The sequence below is a fragment of the Pelodiscus sinensis genome, chromosome 2, assembly GCF_052426305.1.
Source record: "Pelodiscus sinensis isolate ZL-2025 chromosome 2, ASM5242630v1, whole genome shotgun sequence".
In the NCBI taxonomy this organism is placed as follows: Eukaryota; Metazoa; Chordata; order Testudines; family Trionychidae; genus Pelodiscus; species Pelodiscus sinensis.
This window is the reverse complement of record NC_143053.1, coordinates 97,902,837-97,928,772: the sequence shown is the minus strand read 5'-3', so window position 1 is coordinate 97,928,772 and position 25,936 is coordinate 97,902,837. Positions and strand designations below refer to the sequence as shown.

Genomic DNA, 25,936 nt, shown 5'->3' with positions numbered 1-25,936 from the left:
CTTTCGAAAAAGCCTCTTTCAAAAAAGAGCATCTAGACTGCAACCAGTACTTTTGAAAAAGCAAGCTGCAGGCAGTCTGGATGCTCTCTTTCGAAAAAGCAGTTTGCATTACATAGCGCCTTTTTTCGAAAGAGCACTTCTGAAAAAAGGCATTCTTCCTTGGAAAATGAGGTTTTCTGCAATCGAAAAAACCACTGCGTTCTTTCTATTTCCTTTCGAAAGAATGTGGCAGCAGTCTAGACGCAGGGAAATTTTAAAAAAAGGCCACTTTTTTTGAAAAAACCCTGCAGTCTAGACATACCGAGAGAGTCTACGGACAGTAGAGGGAGCCCAAAAACAGCCAAAGGAAGAATTCTACAGTCTGCAGCAGTGACATGCAGGCAAAAAGAGGCAGATTGATCTGTGCAGGTGCTCAGTAACAAACAAACAAACAAACAAACAAACAAACAAAAGAATTTCCTTGTGGCAGAGAAGGTGTCCAGGAGGTTTGATGTCCAACAGAAAAGAGAAATGGCAACTTGTGTGGGCAATGTTGGTGAATTTGACAACTGCAAATGATAGGTGGTATATCTCAGACATTTTGAGTTATTTGTTACTTGCAATTCTATTCCAGTCAGATGATGAGTTACACACCTACAGACAGTAAACAGTCCAAAATCATATGGACTGCTGCACGATCTTTTGTCAACAATTGTGCCCAGAACTGCCACATATGCCACAATTCACACAATGTAGGAACACTTTTTCCTACCCATATTATCAGTTTCATCAGACATCAGGGAAATGGAGAGTCAGCAGAGAAGTTTATTGCTGCTCTAAAAATGTTGTCAGTTCAGACAAATATTAAGTGATCCCCTACATGACCAACTAGTGCAATGACCGAGTCCTGAAAAAGTTGTTTTACTGTATCAGGGCTTACATTCAAGAAGGCTGCTGCAGTGGCTATTGCAATGGAAACTGCAGAGGATTCTTTAGACTTTGCCATGAACTGAGAAGTTCATCTCATGAACTCATGAGACAGAAAACTATGGACATGTATGGAATTTCTGTGTGGCCACCATGCATAAACTATGAATGTTGAGAAGGCTTGCTGGACACAACAGGCCATTTGCAAGAAGTGCTAGTAGAAAGGACACATTGCTGTGATCTGTCACAGTTCACAATTGTAGATTAATTGTCTATTCAAGACAACACCTATGAAGACTGAACCTAAGAGAAGATGGGAGTTGAGAATTCATAATGTGGAAAAAACATTAGTGCTCTAGTGACACTGGCCAAGATTTAGCACAAGCTGGTGTCAGAAATGTCATGTGGGTCACAGCTTAGCTTGAAGGAATTTCTACACGAATGGAACTTGATATTGGAGCTGTTTTTGTACTCATTTCTGCATCTATCACCAGACTCTGTCATAGGTTCCTCTGGAAGAAATCTCTATGTTTTTGAAGATTTATACTGGAGAAATGTTATTCCCAACAGGGATACTCCAGTGAAATTTCAACTAGATGTACAATCCCTTTTATATGATTGAAGGAAAATGTTCACTGCTATCTGGCAGATCATGGCTTGTCCACCTGCAAATTTTAGTTAGGTTATTTAGTCTTTGATAGCACCCTACATGGGAAGGAGTGTGAATAATCTCTATCCAAGAATATTGAAGGAACCAGTATATAAAATTGCAAGTCCAATAGCAAGGATTTGTAGTGACTCTGTCAAATCAGGCGTCATAACTTATGACTGAAGAACTGCTAATATAGTGCCTATTTTTAAGAAAGGGGAGGAAGTGATTTGATCCTGTGCTTAGAAGTGAGAAGGCCTCTGTATCCATGTGACAAAGGGTGTCTCTCTCCTTCCTACCAATGAGAATTATCCATACATTACATCAGTTCCAGGAGATAGAACTCACAGTTAAAATACAAATGATAGCAATGATAAACAGGTACCTGGGAGGTACCCAGCTGTGCTAACTCAACAGTGGCTCCTAAAGCTTGAAGCCTGGCTGCTGCTATTTCCATCATTCGTGTCACTTCTTGTGTTAGCCGTGGTTGAACAGAATCACTTTCCACTGCCACCCATTCCTTAAGGATCTGCAAAGGAAGCCAGGTATGCAATTAAATGTGTCAGTGGGGGACTGTATAAGAACCAGATCATCTGCACTGTGTCTTGCCTGCTGAACTCAAAACACACCCATTTTCAGCTTTTTTTAATGGCATGGCCATGCGGGAGCTGTTGCTTCTGTGCCTGTTCTATCTGGCAAAGAAATGTCAGGACAGGTGATGACTTTATCTCTTGCTAAAATGTCAGCTCTGCTGCTAATGTCAGAGTGGTCAGAATCATCTGATTACCTCACCCAGAGCTTCATGGAAACAGCCCTCTTGATTCCATCAGGAGACCCCCACACATCTGATTACCTTTCTGCTTGTCCCTTGTGCTGTGCCTTGTTGACACAGAGTACACATGGAGTTCCAGAGCAAACAGAGCGTGCCCCTGTAGATTCCTTAAAGATAAGGTGTTTTAGGAGATTTTGCATGGGAAGGATGATCTGTCTTTCCATCTTCTATCCATTTTAGATAATTCTAAGCTAGCTGTCATCATGGGATGTAAACCTCACTCTAGGGGTGTGTCTAGACTACATGCCTCCTTCGACGGAGGCATGTAGATTAGCCAGATCGGAAGAGGGAAATGAAGCCGCGATTAAAATAATCGCGGCTTCATTTAAATTTAAATGGCTGCCCCGATCTGCCGATCAGCTGTTTGTCGGCAGATCGGGGGAGTCTGGACGCGACGCGCCGACAAAGAAGCCTTTCTTCATCGGCACAGGTAAACCTGGTTTCACAAGGCTTACCTGTGCCGATGAAGAAAGGCTTCTTTGTCGGCGCGGCGCATCCAGACTGCCCCGATCTGCCGACAAACAGCTGATCGGCAGATCGGGGCAGCCATTTAAATTTAAATGAAGCCGCGATTATTTTAATCGCGGCTTCATTTCCCTCTTCCGATCTGGCTAATCTACATGCCTCCGTCGAAGGAGGCATGTAGTCTAGACACACCCTAGGGGAATGTAGAGAGGGCCCAGAGTAGTATTAAAGGCTGTTACTTTGAACTGGGTAATTGCATCTTGGCATGATTTGTCTAGACAATCCTCATCTACTTTCAGGCATGCCCACTCTTATAACAAGTATGTACTATTGAGCAATTCTAACCAAGTGTGTTCATAATTTGACAGAAATGAATCATATCTCACTCTGTTCTTTTTTCCCCAATGCAAACTGATCCCTACATTTTTCCCAAAAAGCACACCAGGAAAGGCTAAATCCTGGAGAAAAGATCATAGCCCAGACCAACAGGCTGCTACCAGGGTGGGCCGGTCTCAGGCACTCAGACTCCTGCTCCCGAGGCAGGTACCTTATCTATTGCACCACTGGAGGAGCTCTGCAACCTCCCTACCTGCAGGACCCCCCTTATCCTTCCTACCTCCAAGGAAACCTGCTTGCTCTATCCCTTGGAAGGCACTCACAAAAATGCACAGAAACATCACAGGGGAAAAGACCCGTCAGGTTCCCTCCCCCACTCTGTTCCTCCCATCCAGTCATCAATACAGAGCTGGCACGTCTCCATGGCAAGGTGAGTGAAGAAACAGCATACGTAGCCTGCCTCTCCCCTTTATGCAAGGTTTTGGCTCAGTATGGATTTGCATGTTATGCATGGATCTATTAGTATTGGCCACAGTCCACCTGTATTCCCATGTTGCATGGCACTGCGTGCAAAGCCACCACTGATCTCTGCTACATGGAACACAAGAAGGGTGCTGAGTCCTCACCATAGACTTTCCCTTGCCTAACCCTGCTGCACAGTGAAACATGGTATTTCAGGTGTGTCTGCAGCCTTGTGGAAGTATGGAAGCCTGCTCTGTATTTTCCCCTTAGAATAGAAAAGAAGATGGTCTCATTGTTGGTCTTTATTACTTCACTTCTGCACTGTAGGTATTTGATCATATGGATAGCTCTTACCTTAATAAATTCATTTTGATGAAGATCGATGTATTGAAAGATCTGATTCCCCAAGCCTGAGGCTGAGGAGGATGAGGATCTTCCTGCCTCTAAGAGCAGCATGACAACAGAGACAATCAATATCTGCAAGTTCAAGACACAATTTGCTATATTAAAGAGAAGAGCATTTGTCATGTACATTTCACTGATGGGCAGGCAGCCATAAATAACCACTGCACAATCATCAGGTCAGTCTGCTTTAAAGTCCCACTGCACTAGGCAAAGGCATTTACTACATAGAGCATGCAGAGTTTATTGGTCAGCCTGTAGGGGGGAAAATGGTAAATGAGTTTTGCACTGTCTAGACAACAAGCATCTTCTGGGAATGATTTTAATATTCAAACATTTTCTAAGGAGATATTTATTGCTTCATATGAATTTGTGAAACAATCTCAGACTCTACCAACACAATAAACATACACGGGGGTAAATGCAAACGCAAAAACAAACACCAATGGCCCAAAAAGCTCATCTTCCTATTCCAATATTTCAAAAAAGGAAGAAGAACCAGTTAAATAACATACATTACATTCAATTTATTTAAACATCCTGAATGAGATGTAAATGAGGCAATAAATGGCATTTGTGGATGATTAAACACAAGGGCAAAGCTGAAACATTTGATAAATGCACAAATCACTTACTGTCTCATATAGTCCTGCCACAAATGTTAGAAAAAAAAGATTTAATAAGCCACTATACTTAAAATATTTGTCTTGCTTTACAAAGGTTTGAAAATTCTTCTCCTACTATGTTCTTGGAGTTTCTGATGATGTTTCGCTGAGCAGGAATATAGATATTTACGTTATAAAGGCGAGGCTAAAACCTAAATAGCTTTGTAGGGAGTGTCCTTTTAGAAAAAGGAATTCTGGGATTTAAAATAATGAGCTGCCTGTGCAAAAAAGTTATACTTACGACGGAGTCCACAAAACTCATCATGATGCTGTATGCACACTCTATAACATCCACACTTTGATTCCGGCACATACAATGCAAAAATTCATTACTGGCATTTTAGCCTCTAGTTTTAATTACAGTTTTAGTGATGTTTGTGAGAGAACAAGATATAAAAGTGAGACTGACAAGAAGAGGAGAAAAAGGAAAGAGAGAGAACAAGGATAGTGAAAATAATTTCATGTGGTGATAGATATTGAACAGCTTGATGGTTCTTGAAGATACCAGCTATCACTCTTTTCTAAAATGTACCTATCATCACCTAAGTCCACATGAAACCAAACCTTTACTAATGGTTGAACCTCTAAAGTGCAGCACTCTCTGGTCCAGCAACATCTGTGGTGCAGCATGATTTTAGTTAGCCAGATGTCCACTGGCCATGGGTGTTGCTAAATTTCCTGTGGTCATATAAAGTTTGTTTACAGACACCAGTTCTGGCTTTCAGGGTCCTGTGCTGTCACCTAGCTCTAATTTACCCATAAATGTTTTCTAGGAGTCCAGTAAGCAGCGGAAGTGTTGGTAATGCTGCTAGGTAATATTGACCTTCCATGATTCAGCAGTTTTCTGGTTCAACACCAGTCAGGTCCCCAGGGTGCCATACTAGAGACTGTAGTTGACTGATTTCTTGTAGTCACTACAGAAGAGGGGATTCTTGAATAGGGATCTGAAGAAGGTGAGAAAGTATGGCAACAAGCATGGTGTGACAGCAGTGTTAAGCTGACAAACTGGCATATTGTATGTAGCAGATATTTGAATGTTACTGGCACGTACAGTAGAGGTAATGAAAATGGGTTGTAGGGAATCCTTTGCTCATTATTTAAAAGAGAGGCAAATGTATAACACATCAAAAGAAAAAAATGTTCAGGTTTCTAAAATGTAGAGATTGAATATGGGGATACTATAGAAATACTAAGAGTGGTGAGAGATTAAAAAAGCAGTGACCAGAATAACAATTTCCTTTAATTAGTGAGGGGTTTTACTCCAGATAAAGAAAGGGAAAAGTTTCATCCAGCAGATGGAGCTAATAAACCATTCATAGTTTAAGCTAATATGCAACTGATAGATTAAATATTCCATTGATCACTTGTAGCAAGAGAAGCGTGCAGCAAGGATTTAATAAAAGGCTTGCAATAGAGTCCAGAACTGAACCTTTCCCCTAAGGGTTCAGAGTGAAAACTGCTACAAACATTTGTGGCGTGGAGCCCATTTTTGAGTGAGAGCCCTTAGAATTGAGACAAAAGGGCTTGTCAGACTGGAAATACCATGCAAGATTTGGGAGACACAAGATTCTTAAGAAGGGAGGAATTAAATCAGCCCTTGTGAAAACCATAAGAAGAGGGATGACTCCTTGTTGCAAGACTCTGGTTGTACCCGGAAATGCTCGTCATTAATTCAGAAAGGGCTAGAAAATATCTTTATTTTTAGATATAAATGAATGAGGCTTTCCAGGAGATCACAAAACCAACATGATCAGCATAGCAAGAAGTCAAAAGCCAGTCGCTGTCATTACATAAAGGAAAATTTAAAAATGGCCAGTATGTGGAAAGCACGAACCAGAAGACAGGCCAGGGCAAGGCCTTTAAGCTGATGTGCAAATGGTGTGCCAGCAATCACTTCCTCCCCAGGGGCACCTTCACCTAATTTGCTGACTGGAGGTTCATCCACAGAACCTGGCTCAATTGAGTTCCACCACAACTGGAACCATCCTCTGTGGAAATTAGCCCCAGTTCCTACATCACTAGACTATGCCAGCAAGATACTATCCCAAATCCTGTATAGCTACAAGCCCCATTCCAGAACCTGGCAGCTGTGATATGATGCCATCCTACATTGCCTACTCAGAGCCATCTGGGAAGGAGGCGGTGAGTACCGCCATTATTGGAATAGGCAGCCATCTATGACTGAACATCGTCATTACCAATGAGGACCAGAAAAAGATTATGATTGTGACACCACAGTGACCTTCAAGAATAAAACCTCCGCCTTCCATGACGCCAGGGCTGAAAAAGTGGAGAAATACACCCCACTGCCCAAAACTTTGTGAGCGAAGGGTTAACAGATTTGGACATATGTGTTGATCATTGGAACCCTGGGCACATGGAAATCCTATAATGAGGAAATGTGGAGAGAATATGAAACTAGTCAACACTACACTTAGCTGACAACTTATGGTATCAGAAACCATCAGGTGATCAAGGGACATCTAACTAGAACACATCACCTGCCAACGGCAATATCAAGAGGGATGAACTGGAATGTCTATGAGAAGCACAACTGGGGAAAATTAAGTGAAATACTTCCCTGATGGATTCTATATTTTAACTGATGGATTCTATTTTTCTACTCTAAAGTCTCAATTACCGAGAGACAATCACTGATATATTTGCCATTCCCAACCAACTTTCTGTATACTTTTCATGAGTGATGTACCCAAATACTTCATGCTAACACCTAAACCGTATTGCTAAATTTATTCATCTAAATTTGAGTTATTGCTGATTATGCACTGTATGTATCTGATGACTTTTAATACAGATTTTGTATTTGTGGATAATCTAAACACTATCCCTAGATGTACAGACACTCTTTTCTTGTGTGTTATATACATTTTTAACATTAGCTTTAATAATATTTTATTGGACTAACTTCAGTTGGTGAGAGAGACAAGCTTTCGAGTTTACACACAGCTCTTCCTGAACGTTTTGGGTTAGTTTAATGAGAAGATGTTTAATGTTAAGAAGAAAAGGTAAGATATCTCTGGGTAAATAATTTTCGAAGAGTTAAGTAATGTGACTGGACTATTAACTGAAAAGATATTATCTCCAGTGGCCAGTTACACAACTGATTTGCCAAGACTGTAGGGCCTTAAATCAAAAGGACATGAAACTGGAACAAAAACCCCTTCCTCTTCAGATTGTGAAGGGATAAAGTGCCAGCACCTGATTCAAAAGGATATTCTGACAAAAAAAGAGGCAGAAAATACAGGAAAGCAGTGGAACCAATATACTGGCCCTGCTTGGATAGAGTCTGAGGCAGATAGACTGGGCCAAGTTTTCAGAGAAATGATAAGATTTAGGATTAGAAAGACCAAGACATGCAACTCTTTTGTTGTTTTAATACTTTTCTCTGCTTGCTGTGTGTCTACCTGTGAGTGAAAAGACGTTAGTCAAAAAAAATGCAGTTTGGGGCTGACCAAAATATCTATAAATTAGTGTTGAATTTGCATAACAGTTTTGGTCAAATCTTTCCTTCCTTGCACCACCCCAAGTTCCCCAAAACTCAGAACAGTTAATTTCTACATTTTCTGAATGTAACATTTTGATTTTAATTCAAAACAACTTGATTTAGAAATCTATTTTTTTACTTCAGTTTGAGTCAATCTAAAATAGGGTTTTTTTCCTTCAATTTTTCAGTTCAGTGATCAAATTAAAAATAAAAGTTATTTGCACAGTTCTACACATAATATTGTTGCTGGAAAGAAGCTGTTTTAATTCACCTTAATCAACAGTCAATAAGTCACAGGCTCCCAGATGGCAAATTTCTTGTAGGTGCCAAATACAGCAGAACCACAGGGCTCTACCCAGAGGGGTGAAGATAGTGAATCTATTTATTACAGAGGTCCAATTGTTGAAGAGTCTGAAGCATCAATTGCCCTTAACAGGACAGTGGGAATAGAGGCTGTTTTAGCTTAATGTGGAGTCTAATGTGGCATGAACGGTGGAGTTCCATACTCTGGGAGAAATCCAAGTCTGTCACTCAGAAGGAGTGACCATGGAGAGACTAAGGGAGAGACCACAGGTATAGTTAGCCCTCAACCATCACAGTAGGTGAACAGTGTAATAAGACAGTTGTGCCTAGCGAGTTGTAGAAATTTTGTTCTCATCTGTAGCAACTCAGTAATCTTCTTAGAGTCACGTTTGGTCCATGTGTGTAAAAACTACTCAGGTAGCCCCCTTCCCTAAACTTGATACAGGAACTATAACCCAGTTACATGTCGTGTGTCTTAATTTCACATTACAGAAGTGGCTTTTCAGGTTCTGTTGCACGTATGTGTAACAAGGGGCTTTGAGGAGACACTACTGAGAGTTTTTATTTCAGAGGATACGTCTACACTGTAGCCTTTTTCCACAAAAGCTTATGCAAATGAAGTGCAGAGTGGAATATCACTGCACTTTATTTGCATAATTAATTAGCAGCCGCTTTTGCGCAAGAGGCTTTTGCACACAAAGGACCTGTGTAGATGCTCCTTTTTGTGCAAAAAGTTCCTCTTGCGCAAGAGCTTTTCTTCCTAATTTTTTCAGGAAGAACAGCTCTTGTGAAAAAGTCTCTTGTGAAAAAGTATCTGCTAATTAATTATGCAAATGAAGTGCATCAATATTCCACTCCGCACTTCATTTGCATAAGCTTTTGCGGAAGAAGGCTACAGTGTAGACATAGCCAAATAGCTTAGAAACTGGGCTGCTTACAGCCCAAGACTGGGATTCCTCCACTATAAGGCACACTAAACCAGTCACAAAGAGAACTTCGGTTTACCACACTGGCTAACAAGAAGTAATACAAGCAATTCCCTCAGAAAAAACAGTTTTCTTGTGACATCACCAGTAACACTCTTTGTACAGATGAGAGGTAATGAAAACAAATCTCACCAAAAAAGTTCTTCTGATCTCAAAGTACCAGCCACATTCCCTGGTCAATATTTAATTTAGAATCTTACCCAAAACCACGCTATTGCCAATCCTTTAGAATAAAAAAATCTAAGTTTATAAAAAGGAAGACGTGAGAAAGGGTGAGAATTAAAATGGTTAAAAGAATCAATACACACAAAAATTTCAAAGTTCTTGCTTCAATCTTGTAGCAATGATGGAACAAACTGCTGGTTTACGTCAAGTCTCTGAAGTACATATGCAGCTGGGATGCATCATTAGATTTTCAGTTTGTAGCTAAATTCCGCCTGAGGTAAAAAGCAGGCTTAGGAACAAATGAGGGAATTACCATGAGCTTTTATATCCCCGGCCATGTGGAGGGACTCCCATTGTTCTTGCTGTGGAAAAGTACAGACACAGAATGGAGTTTGTTCATGTGAACAAGTCACCTGTTCATACATGACTCAGTTCTTTACAAGTGGATGCCACTGCCCGCATTTCAGATGGAAGGTTTGCAGGAAAGTCCATTCAGGATAGTTGGGTACTTCCCATGCTTCACTGTCTGTTGAATGTCTTTGATGAGACAACCTACCTGAATAGCCTTTCCCAGACATGCTGGTGACCTATTTTATGGGTTTTGGAGGAGTAGCCAAGTTAGTCTGTAACAGGAAAAACTTAAAAAAACAACAAATCGTTTAATAGCACTTTATAGACTAACAAAACATGTAGATGGTATCATGAGCTTTTGTGGGCACAGCCCACTTCTTCAGATCATATCATAATCCAACAACATCACACGCATGAAATAATTTTGATTGAGTCATATATTTGAGCTCAGATTATGCTCCTTAGTCAAGCAAGAAAGGTATTTGTTTCTTTATCATATGTATCTTATCCTCGTCTATTATAATGTTTTATTGTTTCAAATGAATTTTCATTGTCAAAAAAAGGAATGTTTCCTTGTTTAGAATGCCCCAAAATAGTACAGCACTTTTAGCATGAATAACTACAGAAAATGCTTATTTTTATTTTGGAATTTCTGATATGGCTATGGTGACCTCTTTTGGGGGGGAAGGTAGGGGAAGAGGGCTTGTGTATGCCTGCCTTGACATGAGTAATTGGTGAGGTCTTATTTCTTGGGAGACAGAATTAGGAAAGTAAATGGATCAGCAGGCTGGAAACAGAATGTCTGTACTAGCCAAGATAAGGGGGAAAACACACAGGGAACCATTTACAATGGACAAGATAACAATGGATAAAATAAGTCTGGAATGTAATATGAGGTAAAGAATAAGTAATGCATAGAAAGAGTGTGCAGTACAGAGTTCTCACAAAGTGACCAAGAGGGCCTCAGAACATGTGATGCAATGTATAATAAATGCAATATAATTTGCGAATGTATATAAGGGCAGAGATGTGCTTTGTATATTTAAATGTGTGATATGGAGATATAAGAGGATAACCAGTTACCTGGTAAGCAGTAGAATTATTGGCCTGCTTACCTGTTAACCAGTTAACCAGCCCAGCCAGAGCAGCCTCTCGCCACAGTGTGGTGGCCTGACTGGTAGGTCCCTGCCAGCAGCAGATGGGAGCAAGCCCCTTGCCCCCTGCGAGGAGGTTAACCAGTTAAACAATCCCCCCCTTCCCAGTTTTCCCTTCTTCCACCCCCGCTCCTCTCTCCCCTATTAATTTTGGTCCTAGACATACAACATTCTGGTCATCTGAAGAAGTGGGCTGTGCCCACGAATGCTCATGATACCATCTACATGTTTTGTTAGTCTATAAAGTGCTACCAGACTATGTGGGCTACGTCTACACTGGCCCCTTTTCCGGAAGGGGCATGTAAATTTCACTAGTCGTCGTAGGGAAATCCGCGGGGGATTTATATATCCCCCGCGGCATTTAAATAAAAATGTCCGCCGCTTTTTTCCGGCTTTTAAAAAAGCCGGAAAAGAGCGTCTAGACTGGCCCCGATCCTCCGGAAAAAGTGCCCTTTTCCGGAGGCTCTTATTCCTACTTTGAAGTAGGAATAAGAGCCTCCGGAAAAGGGCACTTTTTCCGGAGGATCGGGGCCAGTCTAGACGCTCTTTTCCGGCTTTTTTAAAAGCCGGAAAAAAGCGGCGGACATTTTTATTTAAATGCCGCGGGGGATATTTAAATCCCCCGCGGATTTCCCTACGACGACTAGTGAAATTTACATGCCCCTTCCGGAAAAGGGGCCAGTGTAGACGTAGCCTTTGTTGTTTTTTCAGTAAAACAATGTAATTTTAATAGTTTAACTAGTTAACTATTTTAATAGGATTTTACATCCCTATCTGCCTTGTATCTGTGCCCTGTGCTTGAAGTGTAGTTTAATTGTATGCTAAGGTTTGGAGTCCAGCTAAGTTTTTGGGAAGCAAGTGGATTAGGTCTCAGAGGCTACTCACCGGCTGAAGGCTCAGAAGTTATCCCAACAGTCTGCCCAACACACAAATGAAGCGGCAGCCCTGGATTTGTGAATTTTATTCACAATTAACTTTCAACAGATCAGGGAAAAAAGCAAAGCAACTAAAGTGTTGTGGGGGAAAGAGTACCATGATTAGTTCTGCAAGTGTCCAACTGGACATTTGTTGAAAATGATGTAGCCAGAAATGAACCCCATCTTGTTCCCCTCCTAACCAGAGAGCAAGAGAAAGGCAGTCAGCCTTTGATGCCTTGGGAACGCAGGTGTGCTGCCTGTCCCTGACTCTATCATAAACAGAAACCAGACAGTAAATGGGCTAGTTGATGACCCAGGGCCTCCTGCCCCCCTGATGGCTAGTACCAGTAATTGACACGCCTGCACTGTCCCAGGAGAGGAATCTTTGCCCATCACATACCAGAGGTGCCCATTGTCTGCATTTTCCCAGGTGTGAATTATGTTTTGCACCCTTCATGGGAAACTTGGTGTTCAAAGCCATTTTTCCTAATTGGCCACTTGAGACCAGGAAGAAGCCTACGTGACCCAAGGGGTATAAAGAGGGGTTTAGTAGCCCACCCCATTTGAGCTCCAATCATCTACACCTGCTGGCAGGTATTGATTGTCTCCCGAGGTCTGTGGGACACCCAACCTCACCCTACTTCTTCCCGAGGGATTGAGAGAAAGACGCTGGCCACGCCAAGTCTGGAACGCAGGGGTGAGAATTATACCTGCTAGGTGTCTATTTTGCATGCATTTAATAAGAGCTCAGAGAACCAACAGGGTTTCATGGTACCTGTAAGTGACTTCTTAGTGTAATTTCTGTCACCATCCTTTGTAGTGGCTGTGTTATCAGTAACACAGTAGCAGCATTTAACAGCTAAGTTTACCCTGTAACAATAAAATAGTAACTGTTTAAGCTGTGACCTGACTCCTTCAGTTGCTGTAACAGAACCAAGCACAATTTTAAAAAGAACTCCAGCCGGTCATAAGGGACAGATATAGGGAAAGCTTGAGCGTTGGATCGTGTCGCTTCCATGGGACAGATCCGTTGGGGCATCTCTCAGCCTCCCCAGGCTGCCCGCTGCAAAGGGATCGTGTATCCTAGCAGTCAAAATCTGAGGTGTAATAAGCTCTCCCTGTAAACTTCTTGGGGTGCCCGTCAACCTTCTCCAGATTGCCCACTGCGAACGGGCCCCCGTCCCAGCAATTGAAGTCTCGGGTGTATAACACACACACACACACACACACACACACACACACACACACACCACCCACTGCCCTGACCATTGGCTGACAAATGGTTGTGTAAAATTCTGATTTTTTAAGCAAAGAGTAAACATGTATATGAAAAACCTGATAAGAGAGGGATGAGAAAAGACATAGAGCCCTCAGGTGTTAACAAGCTAACCAAGTACTGTAAATCCAAAAAAGGAATTAGATAGCAATTATCTTGTGCTGTTTACCAAGGGAAGAAATGATAGTTGAACTACTAGTACACAAAACAGCAACTTCTGGTTAGCATTTGTATAACAACCAGGAAGAGCTATATAAAGGAAGTTGGTTTAACAAACAGAACCTTCTGGAAACACTAAAGCAGGTCACTGTTGCACCAAAAAACCATCAGGAACTACAGGCAGTCCCCGAGTTACGCGCATCCGACTTATGTCGGATCCGCACTTACGAACGGGGCTTTTCTCGCCCGGAACTCGCGGGCGGTGGGACCACCCAGACGTGTCTGGAGCAAAGCCTTGGAGGCGCGGGACCCCGCCGCCTCTGTGGCTTTGCTCGGGGTGTCCCTGGTCTGCTGGGGACCCCTCCCAGCAGACCAGGGACACCCCAAGCAGACCAGGGACACCCGGAGCAAAGCCACAGAGGCGGCGGGGTCCCCGCGCCTCTGCGGCTTTGCTTGGGGTGTCCCTGGTCTGATGGGGACCCCTCCCAGCAGACCAGGGACACCCCGAGCAGACTAGGGACACCCGGAGCAAAGCCTTGGAGGCGGCAGGGTCCCCGCGCCTCTGCGGCTTTGCTCCGGGTGTCCCTGGTCTGCTGGGGACCGCCCCCAATGGACCAGGGACACCCGGAGCAAAGCCACAGAGGTGCGGGACCCTGCCGCCTCTGCGGTTTTGCTCCGGGTCTCCCTGGTCTGCTGGGGGGGGGGCACAGCTAGTGCGCCCCCCCCCCCCAGAAGACCAGGCTTTTGTTGTGGATGCCTGGGGTAGAGCAGCTGGGGTGCTGCCGGGTTGGTGCTGGGGGGACCTACCTGGCAGCGCCCCAGTTGTTCTGTCCCAGGCTCCAGATTCAGCCGCTGTTGAAACTGATCAGTGGCTGATTCCAGGAAGGTGGGGGCAGAGCAATTCTGCCTTGGGCTTCCTGTAGTCAGCCCCTGGTCAGTTTCAGCAGCAGCGGCTGAATCTGGAGCCAGTTCCGAGTTACGTACAAATTCAACTTAAGAACAAACCTATAGTCCCTATCTTGTACGTAACCCGGGGACTGACTATAGTTTCATAGGATGGTATAGGCATACAAAGGCAAAGGAGTACACACACACACTCTACAGCTTTCAAAACCTAATGTATTTCATAGAATCATAGAGCTGGAAGAGACCTCAGGAGATCATCAAGTCCAGCTCCCTGCCAAGGCAGGACCAATCCCAACTAAATCAACTCAGCCAGGGCTTTGTCAAACTGAGACTTAAACATCTCTAGGGATGGAGATTCCACCATTCCAGTGCTTCACCACTCTCCTAGTGAAATAGTTTTTCCTAATATCCAACCTAGATCTCTCCCACTGTAACTTGAGACCATTGCTCCTTGTTCTGCCATCTGACAAATAAATGATGTGTTTCTTGAAGGTAAGATCTTCCTAACGGAACTGCTGGTAAGGAAGGTAGTTTGACAATAACAAACAGCAAAACTTAGCTGAGCTATTTTCTATAGAACTACCTACCTAGTGCACAAAAGGGCAACCGTTTGAACACAATTCTGACTGAAGCAGCGAGACCCCTTGTGGCCACATGGCTGATTCATACATTTCTCATTCAGCAAATTCTATAGAAAGGGCTCAGCCATGCAAAACTGCTCCCAATGCACTCTACAGGAGCAGAAGGCATTCAACAAATTGCAGGAAGATCTTAACTGCTCACCAAGGCTACACCTAGACTTTAAAGAAAAGTCGGAAAAAGATACGCAAATTGCAAAGTGCAATTTGCATATCTTTTTCCACTTTTCTTCAAAAGAGGCTTTTTTGAAATTTGGCGCATCTACACAGCGCCAAATTTCAGAAAAACCTACTCTTTTGAGCCATCCCTTCTTCCTCATAAAACGAGGTTTACAGAGATGGCAAAAGAACATGTCCACTTTTTTGGAAATTTTTCTAAAAAAGCAGGCACATTCCATAGACGCAGCATTGCTTTTCCGGGATACCTCTGCAGTCTAGACATAGCCAAAATCTGGCACTAATTTAATATGGAGTTTCACTCTGAAAGCCTTATAAACTACAGTGGTAGCTCTCCAATGCTGGCAGGATCTGGCATTTGGCTTGTAGGTGGAAAAGCACTTTCACCCTCTGATAGCATTTCAAACTGTTGCTATTTGTGTAATACTTTGTAAAGCCTTTTCCAAAACTGCTCCAAAAGTATTCCAAATAATAGTGCTACAAGAGCTAGGGGAAAAACTAAAGAATTATATTTAGTGAAAAAATGTGAGATTGTGATTTTAGTTTGTTCCATATTAGAGTGAGAGGAAATCTTCTGTGACGGGATGTATCAACCCTGCACTGAAGGGCAAGGGGTTGCCCTGGCCCCGCTGGCTGAAAAGGCCCCACCCCCCCAACCCTGCTGTGCATGCTTCAAAGAGAGGTATAAAACCCCAGGGAGCCACTCAGTCGGGGCTGACCCCCAAAGGGCAAGAAGCTCAGGCCCGAGCTCCAGAGCAGCCCCACCAGTGGGTGCCTCACCCACAACCTCAGCAGCAGCAGCAGCCGCCACAGCCTCACCCACAGCCTCACCCGCAACAGCTTCAGTTACAGCAGCTGCAGCCCCAGCGCCAATGAGCGTTCCAGCCACGGAGGCCTGGGAGGTTGCGACTCGTGGAGCAACATCCTGAGAGCAGAGCAGTGCACTGGGGACGGTAGGAAGTGGCCCAGGGTGGAGGATTGTCCTCCGGGAGCTCGGCGCGCTTCGGCCGGAATCCCCACCGAGCAGGCAGCAGAATCCTCCCCTGGGACCCGGTGGAGCAGGAGGGCCTGGGTTCCCCTCCCTCTCCCCCACAGTAACCCCGCTCCCTAGCACTTTTGGAGGCTTACCTCTGGACTAGGCCATTGGGCCATATATACCCTGATAAAGGGAACTGTGTTTTGGACTAGACCCCTGAGCCATATATACCCAGATAGAGGAAACTGTGTTTTGGTGCTAGGCCTCTGGGCTGTACATACACACACAGTTCTCCTTGGCAGGGTAACTAGGCCTCAGGGCTGTATATATCCAAACAGAGGGAACTGTGCTTTGATACAGGCCTCCAAGCCACATATACTCTGGTAGAGGGATGTTTGCGAGGAACTGAGTCTACAGGTCATGTTTGCCCTGCGAAAAGAGAGCACTGACCCAAGCTTTGGGGACTTCTGGACCATCGAGGGGACATGCTCCTCGACACCTTCCAACATCTTTTTTCAAACTAGAAAATACAAAGAGTAAGAGAATGGCCAATAACCCAGTGGTGACGGCACTGTCTTGCGACTGCTCTTTTGATCTCTCCTGTTGGAGCTGCTCCACTTTGGCCTAATAAATATGTAATTAAATATGTAATGATACTAATTCTATAGCCCAGCTTCATGTCCCTACTCCACCTGATTCTCTCTCTGGCCCAATGAATATTTAATTGATACAAAAAGGAATAGTTCCAACAGGAGAGACAGAGAAACAGCCACACAAGAAGAGTCAAATGCCTAGCTGTCAGAGCTCTCCTCAAATGCAGGAGACCCATGTTCAGATATCTGTTCCAAATCACTTAACCTTCTATCCTGGCTCCAAGAAACCTTGTCAACAAACTGACATTTTCCAACAGAAAAACAGTCAAAAATTCCCATCCAGTGCTACTACCTAACATTTGGTCCTACATTTCAAGTCATGCAAGTCTTATCTTCAAGAAAAGTCAGGACATTTATTAGCACTATTTTCAATATTACATATGAAAAGAAACCCCTTACCTCTTTATGCTCTTCTTTTTGCAGCTTTTTTGATAGCAAGTGAGGAATTGGAGACACTGAACCACAAGCCTAGCTTTTTATGTTGGTAGCACAACAAAGACAAATTAACCAAGTTGATTAAAAGGTTTGTTACTAACCAAGAAAGGTTCTGAATAGGCTAACAATTAACTTTTGGGTCAGAGGTTTATGACAGCTTTTTAGTTAACCTTTCAACTAATAATGCAATATACAAAAAGCCAAGTCATATACCAACACATGTGAAATGTCACCCCTTGTTTCTGGAGAGTAGACTCTTAACAGGGAGCTAAGCAGAACTGAGCTTCATGTAAAGTTACACCAGAAAACATTTTTTACCCAGGATTAAGAATGGTTCATTTAATCACTTTATCTGAATAAATATTCCAGTCCCAATACTCCATTGTTCTGCACTGTGCACAGGGATGTATACCAGTGGGCGTAAAACGATACCAAACTAGAATTGTAGCTATGATGTCTTTTGCTCTTTCCATAACAAAAGAAACCACATGGTCACAGCTGTGGCCCAAGTAACTATATTTACTAAGATTTAGAAAGGCAAAGGCTATCTACCTACATACTGCTCTTTCTGGCTGGTTTCTGGACACTTTTAAGAATACTGAGTGCCGGAGAGGTCTTAAGCTATTTAAAAAAACTACTAACCTATTCCTATAACATTACTGCTATGTTGACAGCATACGCACAAAGCAATTACATAATATAAACACTCTTGCCAGCAAGTTGCAATATAAAACTACTTTATTCCTCAGCATTCAGAATGATAACATACAAAAATCCAAAACCACAGGTAAGGAGACCTTTGACAGATATTGTATAAGTGATTATAGTATCAGGCTACGTCTAGACTGGCCCCTAATTCCGGAAAAGTCATGCAAAGCAGGTAAGTCAGAATAGGAAAATCCGCGGGGGATTTAAATATCCCCACGGGATTTAAATAAACACATCCACCGCTTTTTTTCTGGCTTGGGGAAAAGCCAGAAAAAAGCATCTAGACTGGCGCGATCCTCTGGAATAAGTAGGAATAAGAGATCCTCCGGAAAAGGGCTTTTATTCTGGAGGATCGCGCCAGTCTAGACGCTTTTTTCCGGCTTTTCCCCAAGGGGTCTAGTTGTGAGCTGTGGAGTTAACTTCACTGTGGGCCAGTGGAGCACTAGTGCTAAGGCTCCTCTGTTATGAGCTGAAATCACTGTGTGCTGTGGGGAGCCTGGTGCTGTGCTGCGGACAAGAGCTGAAATCACTGTGTGCTGCGCAACAAGAGCTGAAATCACTGTTGCTGAGGGGAGCCTGGCGCTGTGCTGCGCAACAAGAGCTGAAATCACTGTTGCTGAGGGGAGCCTGGCGCTGTGCTGCGCAACAAGAGCTGAAATCACTGTTGCTGAGGGGAGCCTGGTGCTAAGCTGCTGGGCTACTAGCAGAGCAGCTTACAAGGGACAACCAGCAAGCGCAGGCGGATAGCAGAGCAGTTTGCCGGGATGACCGGTGCCTGCGGGTGCGGGCGGACAGCAGAGCGGCTGACGGGGACGACCTGTGGCTGGTAGGAGAGGCAGCAGAGAGCCAGCGGAGCAGCGGCAGGAGCAGCCAGCTGGCAGCCAGGGGCATGGACCGAGACGGCTGGCGGACCCGGACAGTGGAGGCGGCTCACTGGATGACAGGCGGAGTGTGACGGAGTGACTTGCGTCGACGGCAGTGGCAGAACCCCACGGAAAGGCGGAGCCATCGGCGGAGCCACCAGCGGGCCACGTCAGGTGTATCGATCCCCGCCCCTCCAGGTTGGGATGGTGAAACCCTGCTGGGTGAACTTTTGAACCCTGGGGCCGCACTGACCTGGGGCAGAGACTAAAAGGGGGAGTCACAGTCAGAGGCTTGCTGTGTAAAAGGAGTCACCATACAAAACTTTAGGAATCCTTGCAATAGGACTTCCTCACAAAAGAAGTTAAATGATCAAGATCTCCTCCTCACCGGCAACAAGAGAACAGAAAATACATTTTTCTAATGTCTTCCTCCTCTGGCCTCTGTTTTGTCCCAAAATACAAAAACACAACCAGGGCATCCTGGCAGCAAGCTTAGAAATGTATTATTTTACAATTAAAAACTTATCTTCAGATATTAGTCTCATGCAAGTGGTGGTGAGAAGTTGTTCTAGTCGTGAGTCCCTTCAGGCTGCTTTGTTGAGCGAAATAATGTCAATGGTCATCTCAAGCTGATTAATGCTGTATTCGCAATTGAGATGAACACTCATACAGCAGCTAGTGAACAGCTAGGATCTTGGATTATGTTTATTAGATCAGTATGCTAAGGGTATCAGTGTAAATGCTAATGCAACACTACCACTGACTGGGAGAGTACAAATGGAGGCAGTGGAAGTGTGCATTGTTTCTCCTACTTCCATAGTTAATTGGCTGAGAAGTTCATGCAACTTGAAAATGCACTGACTGTGGCATAAACACAATCCCTTTGGTTATGTCAACCAGTATTCTTTATCTTTCAGAACATGGATCCATGCCTGCCTGCTACAGATCTCATTTCATCTATTTGCATGCCCATGCCTTGATTTTTTTGTTCTCTCACATTTGAAAAGGCACATTGCAATTTTGCAGGTAAAGGTTTTTTAAATCTAAATCCAATCACACAGTTATATAAAAGGACTTACCATGATGTAGTTCTGAAGCTAAAGATTTAGCAAATTATTTGTCACGTCTTCTCTTCACATGTGGAAAGCCACACTAGGCTAGCCTTTTTCTGTGTTATCCCTTTTTATTAAAAAAAAAAGGTATGTGTTGCTCATTAGCATTAACGTTTCTCATGTCACAGGTTAATATCCAGGGTTACAGAGAAGGACTTAGAACATGTCAACAAAAGCATATGTGCATAAGAGAGATTAGATAGATAATGTAACTGTCAGCTAGAATCCATCTCTCTAGGCTATGTATGTTAGTTCTTGAAGGCTGATTTGAGTAAAGAGTAGTAAATTGAGTTTAATCACTAAAAATCATATCTGACTAAATACAAACAGGCAGCAGCTCTATTAAAGAAAAAAGTGCCTTTTCTTGTGCACAGTCACTTTTTATAGTAGAATCACACACTATTGGTAATTGGTGTAATGTTAGCCATAATCCATGACTGATACCCCTTGATTTCATAGTTTAGTGCAGTGGGTCTCAACCAGGGTCTGGGGCGCCCTGGCCAACTGCAAGCCAGGGTCAGGTAGCTCATCAAGCAGGGCCAGTGTTAGACATACTGGGACCAGGGCAGAAAGATGAAGCCCCACCACATGGGCTAAAGCCCAGAGTGCTGAGCCCTTCCACCTGGGACTGAAGCCTAAGGCTGAGCAGCTGTTTCATGGGAGCCCCTGTGGCATGGGGCCCCAGGCACTTCTTGCAACCTCCTATGCTGATCCTAGCTTTGATATGTAGACAATTAGTTGTGGCCCCATTGAGCTTGTATAACACATTGGGGGAGCCTCTGAAAGAAAAAGGTTGACAACCTCTGGTTTAGTGTACACAAAATGTCTCTCTGTAGCTAGTAATTCTACCTAGAGATCTCATTCATCCCCATGTTTGGTAATTCAGCCTTGAATAACTGATTTAGTGAGGACAGATTATCAATTTTTCAAATTTGTCTGCACATTTATGAATGTTTAATATTTTAAAGGCTCATTGAAGAACCAAGGCAGTAAGTGATTTATGAATGGTCTGATACTTTTCATAATATTTAAGGTTTGGAAAACATCTGGCTATCTTTTTATCTAAAAAAAACCCCCAAGCCTGCTAATTTTCACATCACTCTAAAATTGAGAGTCTCAGCTTGTTTTGCATCACCCACCAATATACCTCTATCTGACCTGGATTACTCTACAACTGTGATCTCTCATTAAAAGGCTTCTTTTGAACAAGAAAGGCTTGTAGTTTTGCCAGCTTTTATAAGCATGTTGGGAGGTGGAACAGTTTGGGAACTTGAAGCCACTAACATTTAGGATGAGGATATGTTTGTCATCACACTGGAGAAGTGTTCTTTTGCGGACAAGAGTTAGAATTATTATTTTTTATGTTCTTGTCCAAGAAATGTGGAATTGTGAGAAGCACAGCAATAAATCCCAAGGCAAAACACTTTCTGAACACAGTTATCACACAGATTGAAAACACATTACTCTTTACTTTCATTTTAAAATCCAAACTGGCAGCAGGACCCTAATTTTGTAAGTCACTATGCCATCTCAGTTTCCTAAATTCAGTCATTCTATTGGACCAAAAATTAAAAATATTAAAATTATTCTTAAAAAACACCACATCATCTAGGATTAAATAGCTATCTATTAATGTCAGTCCACCCTAGAAATTTTAAACCTGGAAAAAGGACCTGAGCATCTAATATTTCTTAATAAATGCAAACAAGTTGTGAATGTATTCTGATCAGTTACAAATATCTGTGTGATGTTATTACTTACGTATATCCCTGTTTGTAGCCAGACAGGAACCCCCACCTGTAACATCCATCTTGCTTGCCTGGAGCATACAGGGCACACACAGAGCAGTAAAATCAGCATAGTCTTTGAAGCCTTGACAGGAGGCCCGGATAGGCTCTCTCACAGTGACCCTGGATGGCTGTAAACAGAGATACGCCAATTGTTGATCTCGAGGCTGCGAGAACTGCCTTGGCTGGCACCTATATTGATACAGACACACACTCGTCCGTGGGGGGAGGAATCTCCTGCCCAGTAAAGAATGTCCAGTACTCACAATTTAGTTATCTCTCCTGCAAGTGTAAATTAAGTTGAAACTCCCTTGTGAGAACTGGAGTCACAAAGACAGACCAACACAATTTGGCATCTTAAATAAGAAAGAGGATACGGGCCCCTATGGGTATAAAGATGGGTCCAGCAGCACACTCACTCTGAGTGTCAATCTACCATCTATCTGCTGGTCGGGTTAGGTGATTGGCCTCCCGAGGTTCCTCGGGGATGCCCATCTCGTATTCGTCTTTCCTAGGAATTGAGGGACCGGCCCTGGTCTGATATGCTGGAGTCGAGAGGTACAGAAGAGTGTAAAAATTGTACCTGGATGTGTCCTTTGTCTTAAGCGTACGCATAGATTTAGAGCTTTTTAAAGATTAAGCTGTCACTTGGTACCATTATTTCTATTTTCTATCTTTATTTTCTTTGTAACCATTTTTTAAGATCTATATTTGCTAGCAGTTAAGAAATAGAGCAATAGCCATTGTAACCATATGATTTATAAGCTTCTTTAATAAACCTGTAACTGGTTAAGTTTTAACCTGACTCCTTCAGTTGCTGTAACAGAACCAAGCACAATTTAAAAGAACTTCAGCCGGTCATAGGGAGCAGACGCAGGCAGAGCTGGGCATTTGGATCATGTCGCCTCCAGGAGACAGATCCGTAGGGGCATCCGTCAGCCTTCCATAGGCTGCCCACTGCGAAGGGACCCTGGTCCTAGCAGCTAAAGACACTGATGTAAAACTTTTGGGGTGCCCGTCGGCCTTCCCTAGGCCTCCCGCTGCGAAGGAACCTTGAGTTCTAGCAGTTGAAGACTCGGGTGTATAACACACACACACACCACACACTGCCCTGACCATCGGCTGACACTGTTTAAACAAACGTGGATTCATTTGACCATGCAATACTACAAATACTCACAGCTGCAGTTATTGATATGCAGGTGCTCAAAATATGAAAGAGGAAGGATGAACTTGTGATGTAAACTCTGGCCTAGGACTAAGAGCAGCAGGTGCTATTGGCAGTGTTGATACTAACCTTTTTACTTGTATTTTTTAATGTGTGTGTTTGATCTGGAAAATTTTTGCTGAAGTATTCAGTGGGCACATTCTGTCTGAGTTACAGCATATACAAGCCTACTGAAATCAGTATGATTATATAAATCAGGGAAAATTTTGCTCGATTACATTAGTGATGGAAATACTAATTCTCAGTGATTATGTTAAGTACAGAATCCTAATGAGCTCATAATCCCTGTTACATAGACTCTATTACAACCTAAGGAGTTTCACTTTCACTTTCTAAGACGTCATCTAAGACTTCATTTTCTGTGTGGTTGTACAGTTGAGTAGCAAGAGAACAAATAAGATACCAATAAGAGCTCAAGTAAGATTTTTTATTTCCTCGGTGTTTATAATGTATAGCTAATCCCTTTGGAATTTCCAAGCATTTTTCTAAATCTGGACAGTTAATGCTAAGCTCTAGAAACTGATCAAGCACTACCCCTCAACAAATAAAAATGGGCCAAAAAAAAATCAATGGATCTTAGGATATTGGTTGCTCTGTTCCCCAATCCTTAAAAAAAGTCATTTGTTTTTGGAACAGTTGAAATTCTCAGGTATGGGACAAAAATACTTACTCTATTGAAATCAGAGTTCACCATTGATTCTACTATAAAGTAAATTAAAATAATTGTGATTGCCTCAGTTTCACTCTCTCTTTCCCTTCCTTTAAATCTCCCTCAAAAGAATTTGACTTGGGAACATTTTATATCTTTGGCCCTGTGGCAAGATGAGCGGGTGGGGGGTACGGGACCACCCGCCCCCCCCCCCCCGGCTCCCGCTCACCCTGTGCCCCTTTCCCCTTCTGTCTCTGTCCCTGTGCAGCAGCTGCTGCTGCCCCCCCTCGGCTTGCTCTCAGCCGGGGTGGGGGAGGGTTCTCAACCCTCTGGTCCACTCACGGGCCAGCGGCCAGGGTTTGCCCTTCAGCGGGCTTGGCCCGCGTCGCTCCTCGAGCAGGGGGGACGGGGGCTTCCTCCATCTGTGCCCATCCTCGGGTCCCGGGGTTCGGTCGTCCCACTCTGGGTCTGGGCTGGGGGAGACCTGCACTCTCCCTCCGGCGCTCCGGCGCTGCTCCGCCGCTGGTTGCCTGCGGGGGTAGAGGGAATGCCGCCAGCCCCATCCTCTTCCGGCCCCTCCCCCTTTTGAGCCGGCATGCCCGAGACGTGCAGCTCCACCCCCTGTCTCCCGTCCGCCTCCTCCCGGGTTCTACCGCCCGCCACGGGCGGCGCGCCTGCCGCCGTGCGCTCCTGCCCAGCTGCCTCCCTGTTCAGCGGGCTCAGCTCCAGTTGAGCACTTTCCCCGGGGCCCTGCCCGGCCGCGCCGCCCAGCGCCTCGGCGGGGGCGTGGATGGCAGTGCTGGGAGCTTCTTCCCCGTCACAAGCCCATAAGCTCATTTCTGATCAATAAAGATATCCACCAGTATAACATCGCCATTCTTCACAATAATTAAACCAAGTGATCTAGAATAAACACAACATAGTTTGATGCCAATGGCCCTCTTAAATTCGTATTTAAGAGAAATATGACAATTAAGTTAGCCAGTGTCTTCCTCGAGACCTTCAAGAAGAATAAAGGAAAAAGAAGAATTTCTAGTGAAAACTGACTTATTCTGTTTGCAATGTGAATCTAGAAATAGTTCTTTGTTCCAGACAGAGCTCACTTGCTGATGCTAGTCTCCAAGTGCTTTGAATCACTCAAAAGGAGGAAAACAATCAGGTGATTTGGAGATTAAATATATTTTAAGGACAGAAAGAATGACTATGATATTCTATCTAGTCTAACCACCTACATACCAGTCTTCCCTGAATTAATTCATGCTTCAAATTCAATAGCTGTGGCTCAATTAGAACGTATTTTTCAGAAAGACTTACAAACTGAATTTAAAGATTTACAATGATGGAGAATCAACTAAAGCCTTGGTAATTTGTTCCTATAGTTAATGTACCTTCACTGTTCAAATGTTGCACTTTATTTCTAGTCTGAATTGTCTAGTTCCAACTTCCAGACTAATAAAGGGTGGGGATAGGGTATGGAAATGGGGCACACAAAATGTAAATTAGCTGATTGGTTAGAGAGAAGGGTGAAAATTCCTATTGTAAGACTCTATAAAAAGCAGCAGCAATATATATGTGCCGTGACAATTTCTCACGATATCTTTGGGAGATTTTACTATATTAAGTTTACACATTGCAGAACAAGGATTGTAATTCCTTGAAGATGAATGGCTACAGCCCTCCACGAGCTAAGCACAACCAATGTGCACACTACTATGATTAGGTAGGAATGATTAGGCACAGTCACTCAGATTGTAACACCTCCAGAGAGGCATTACTGCACAGAAAGGCTTGTATACTCTGAGTCAAACAGGAGTCTCCAGAGACCAAAACACCCAAAGAAAGGATTTTGGATAATTAGTTTGTGAGTAAACTGACTCAGGTCCATCTTTCTGATCCAGCAAATGGGAGGAGGAGGGGAGAGGAGCCCCAAAGACAACTTGGGAAAAGCTGGAAATATAGACACCTGCCAGGCAATGTTACTACTAATTGTTTCCACCTATGTGCAGATTTTTTCCATACATGTGTTACGCACACCAAGGCACGTGCAAATGTGTATCCCCAGTAGAATGAAAGCCTTGCCATGGGCACTCTGCTAGTCAGCTGGGTGACATTTGAATTTCTCGGGAACAACTGCACAAGCCCACAGCTTACAGGGAACACTGCTACCAAACCTGTGGTTGCACTTGGTGTGACCACTACCAGTAAGTTTAGTAGTGTGCACATTGTTTATTGTTTAAGAGGTTTTCTTTGGAATGCTTTCAGCTTAATGAA

The 25,936-nt window shown here is 43.6% G+C and overlaps 1 protein-coding gene across 2 annotated transcripts in view; it reads right to left on the bottom strand.

Annotated features, from left to right (window-relative positions):
- Nucleotides 1-20,087, bottom strand: part of LOC102445657 (beta-Ala-His dipeptidase) — a 37,175-nt gene extending 17,088 nt beyond the window's left edge. The window contains exons 1-3 of one of the 2 annotated variants that reach the window (XM_006121403.5): nt 19,969-20,087; nt 4,005-4,127; nt 1,941-2,084 (exon numbers count right to left, since the gene is read on the bottom strand). In XM_006121403.5, coding sequence (XP_006121465.2) covers nt 1,941-2,084; nt 4,005-4,127; nt 19,969-19,971 — 270 coding nt within the window. In that variant the 5' untranslated portion in view covers nt 19,972-20,087. Of the gene's footprint in view, nt 1-1,940; nt 2,085-4,004; nt 4,128-4,687; nt 4,707-19,968 lie in introns of those variants that run through there. The other variant, XM_075921068.1, reaches the window with a different exon arrangement.
- Nucleotides 20,088-25,936: the final 5,849 nt, after the last annotated feature.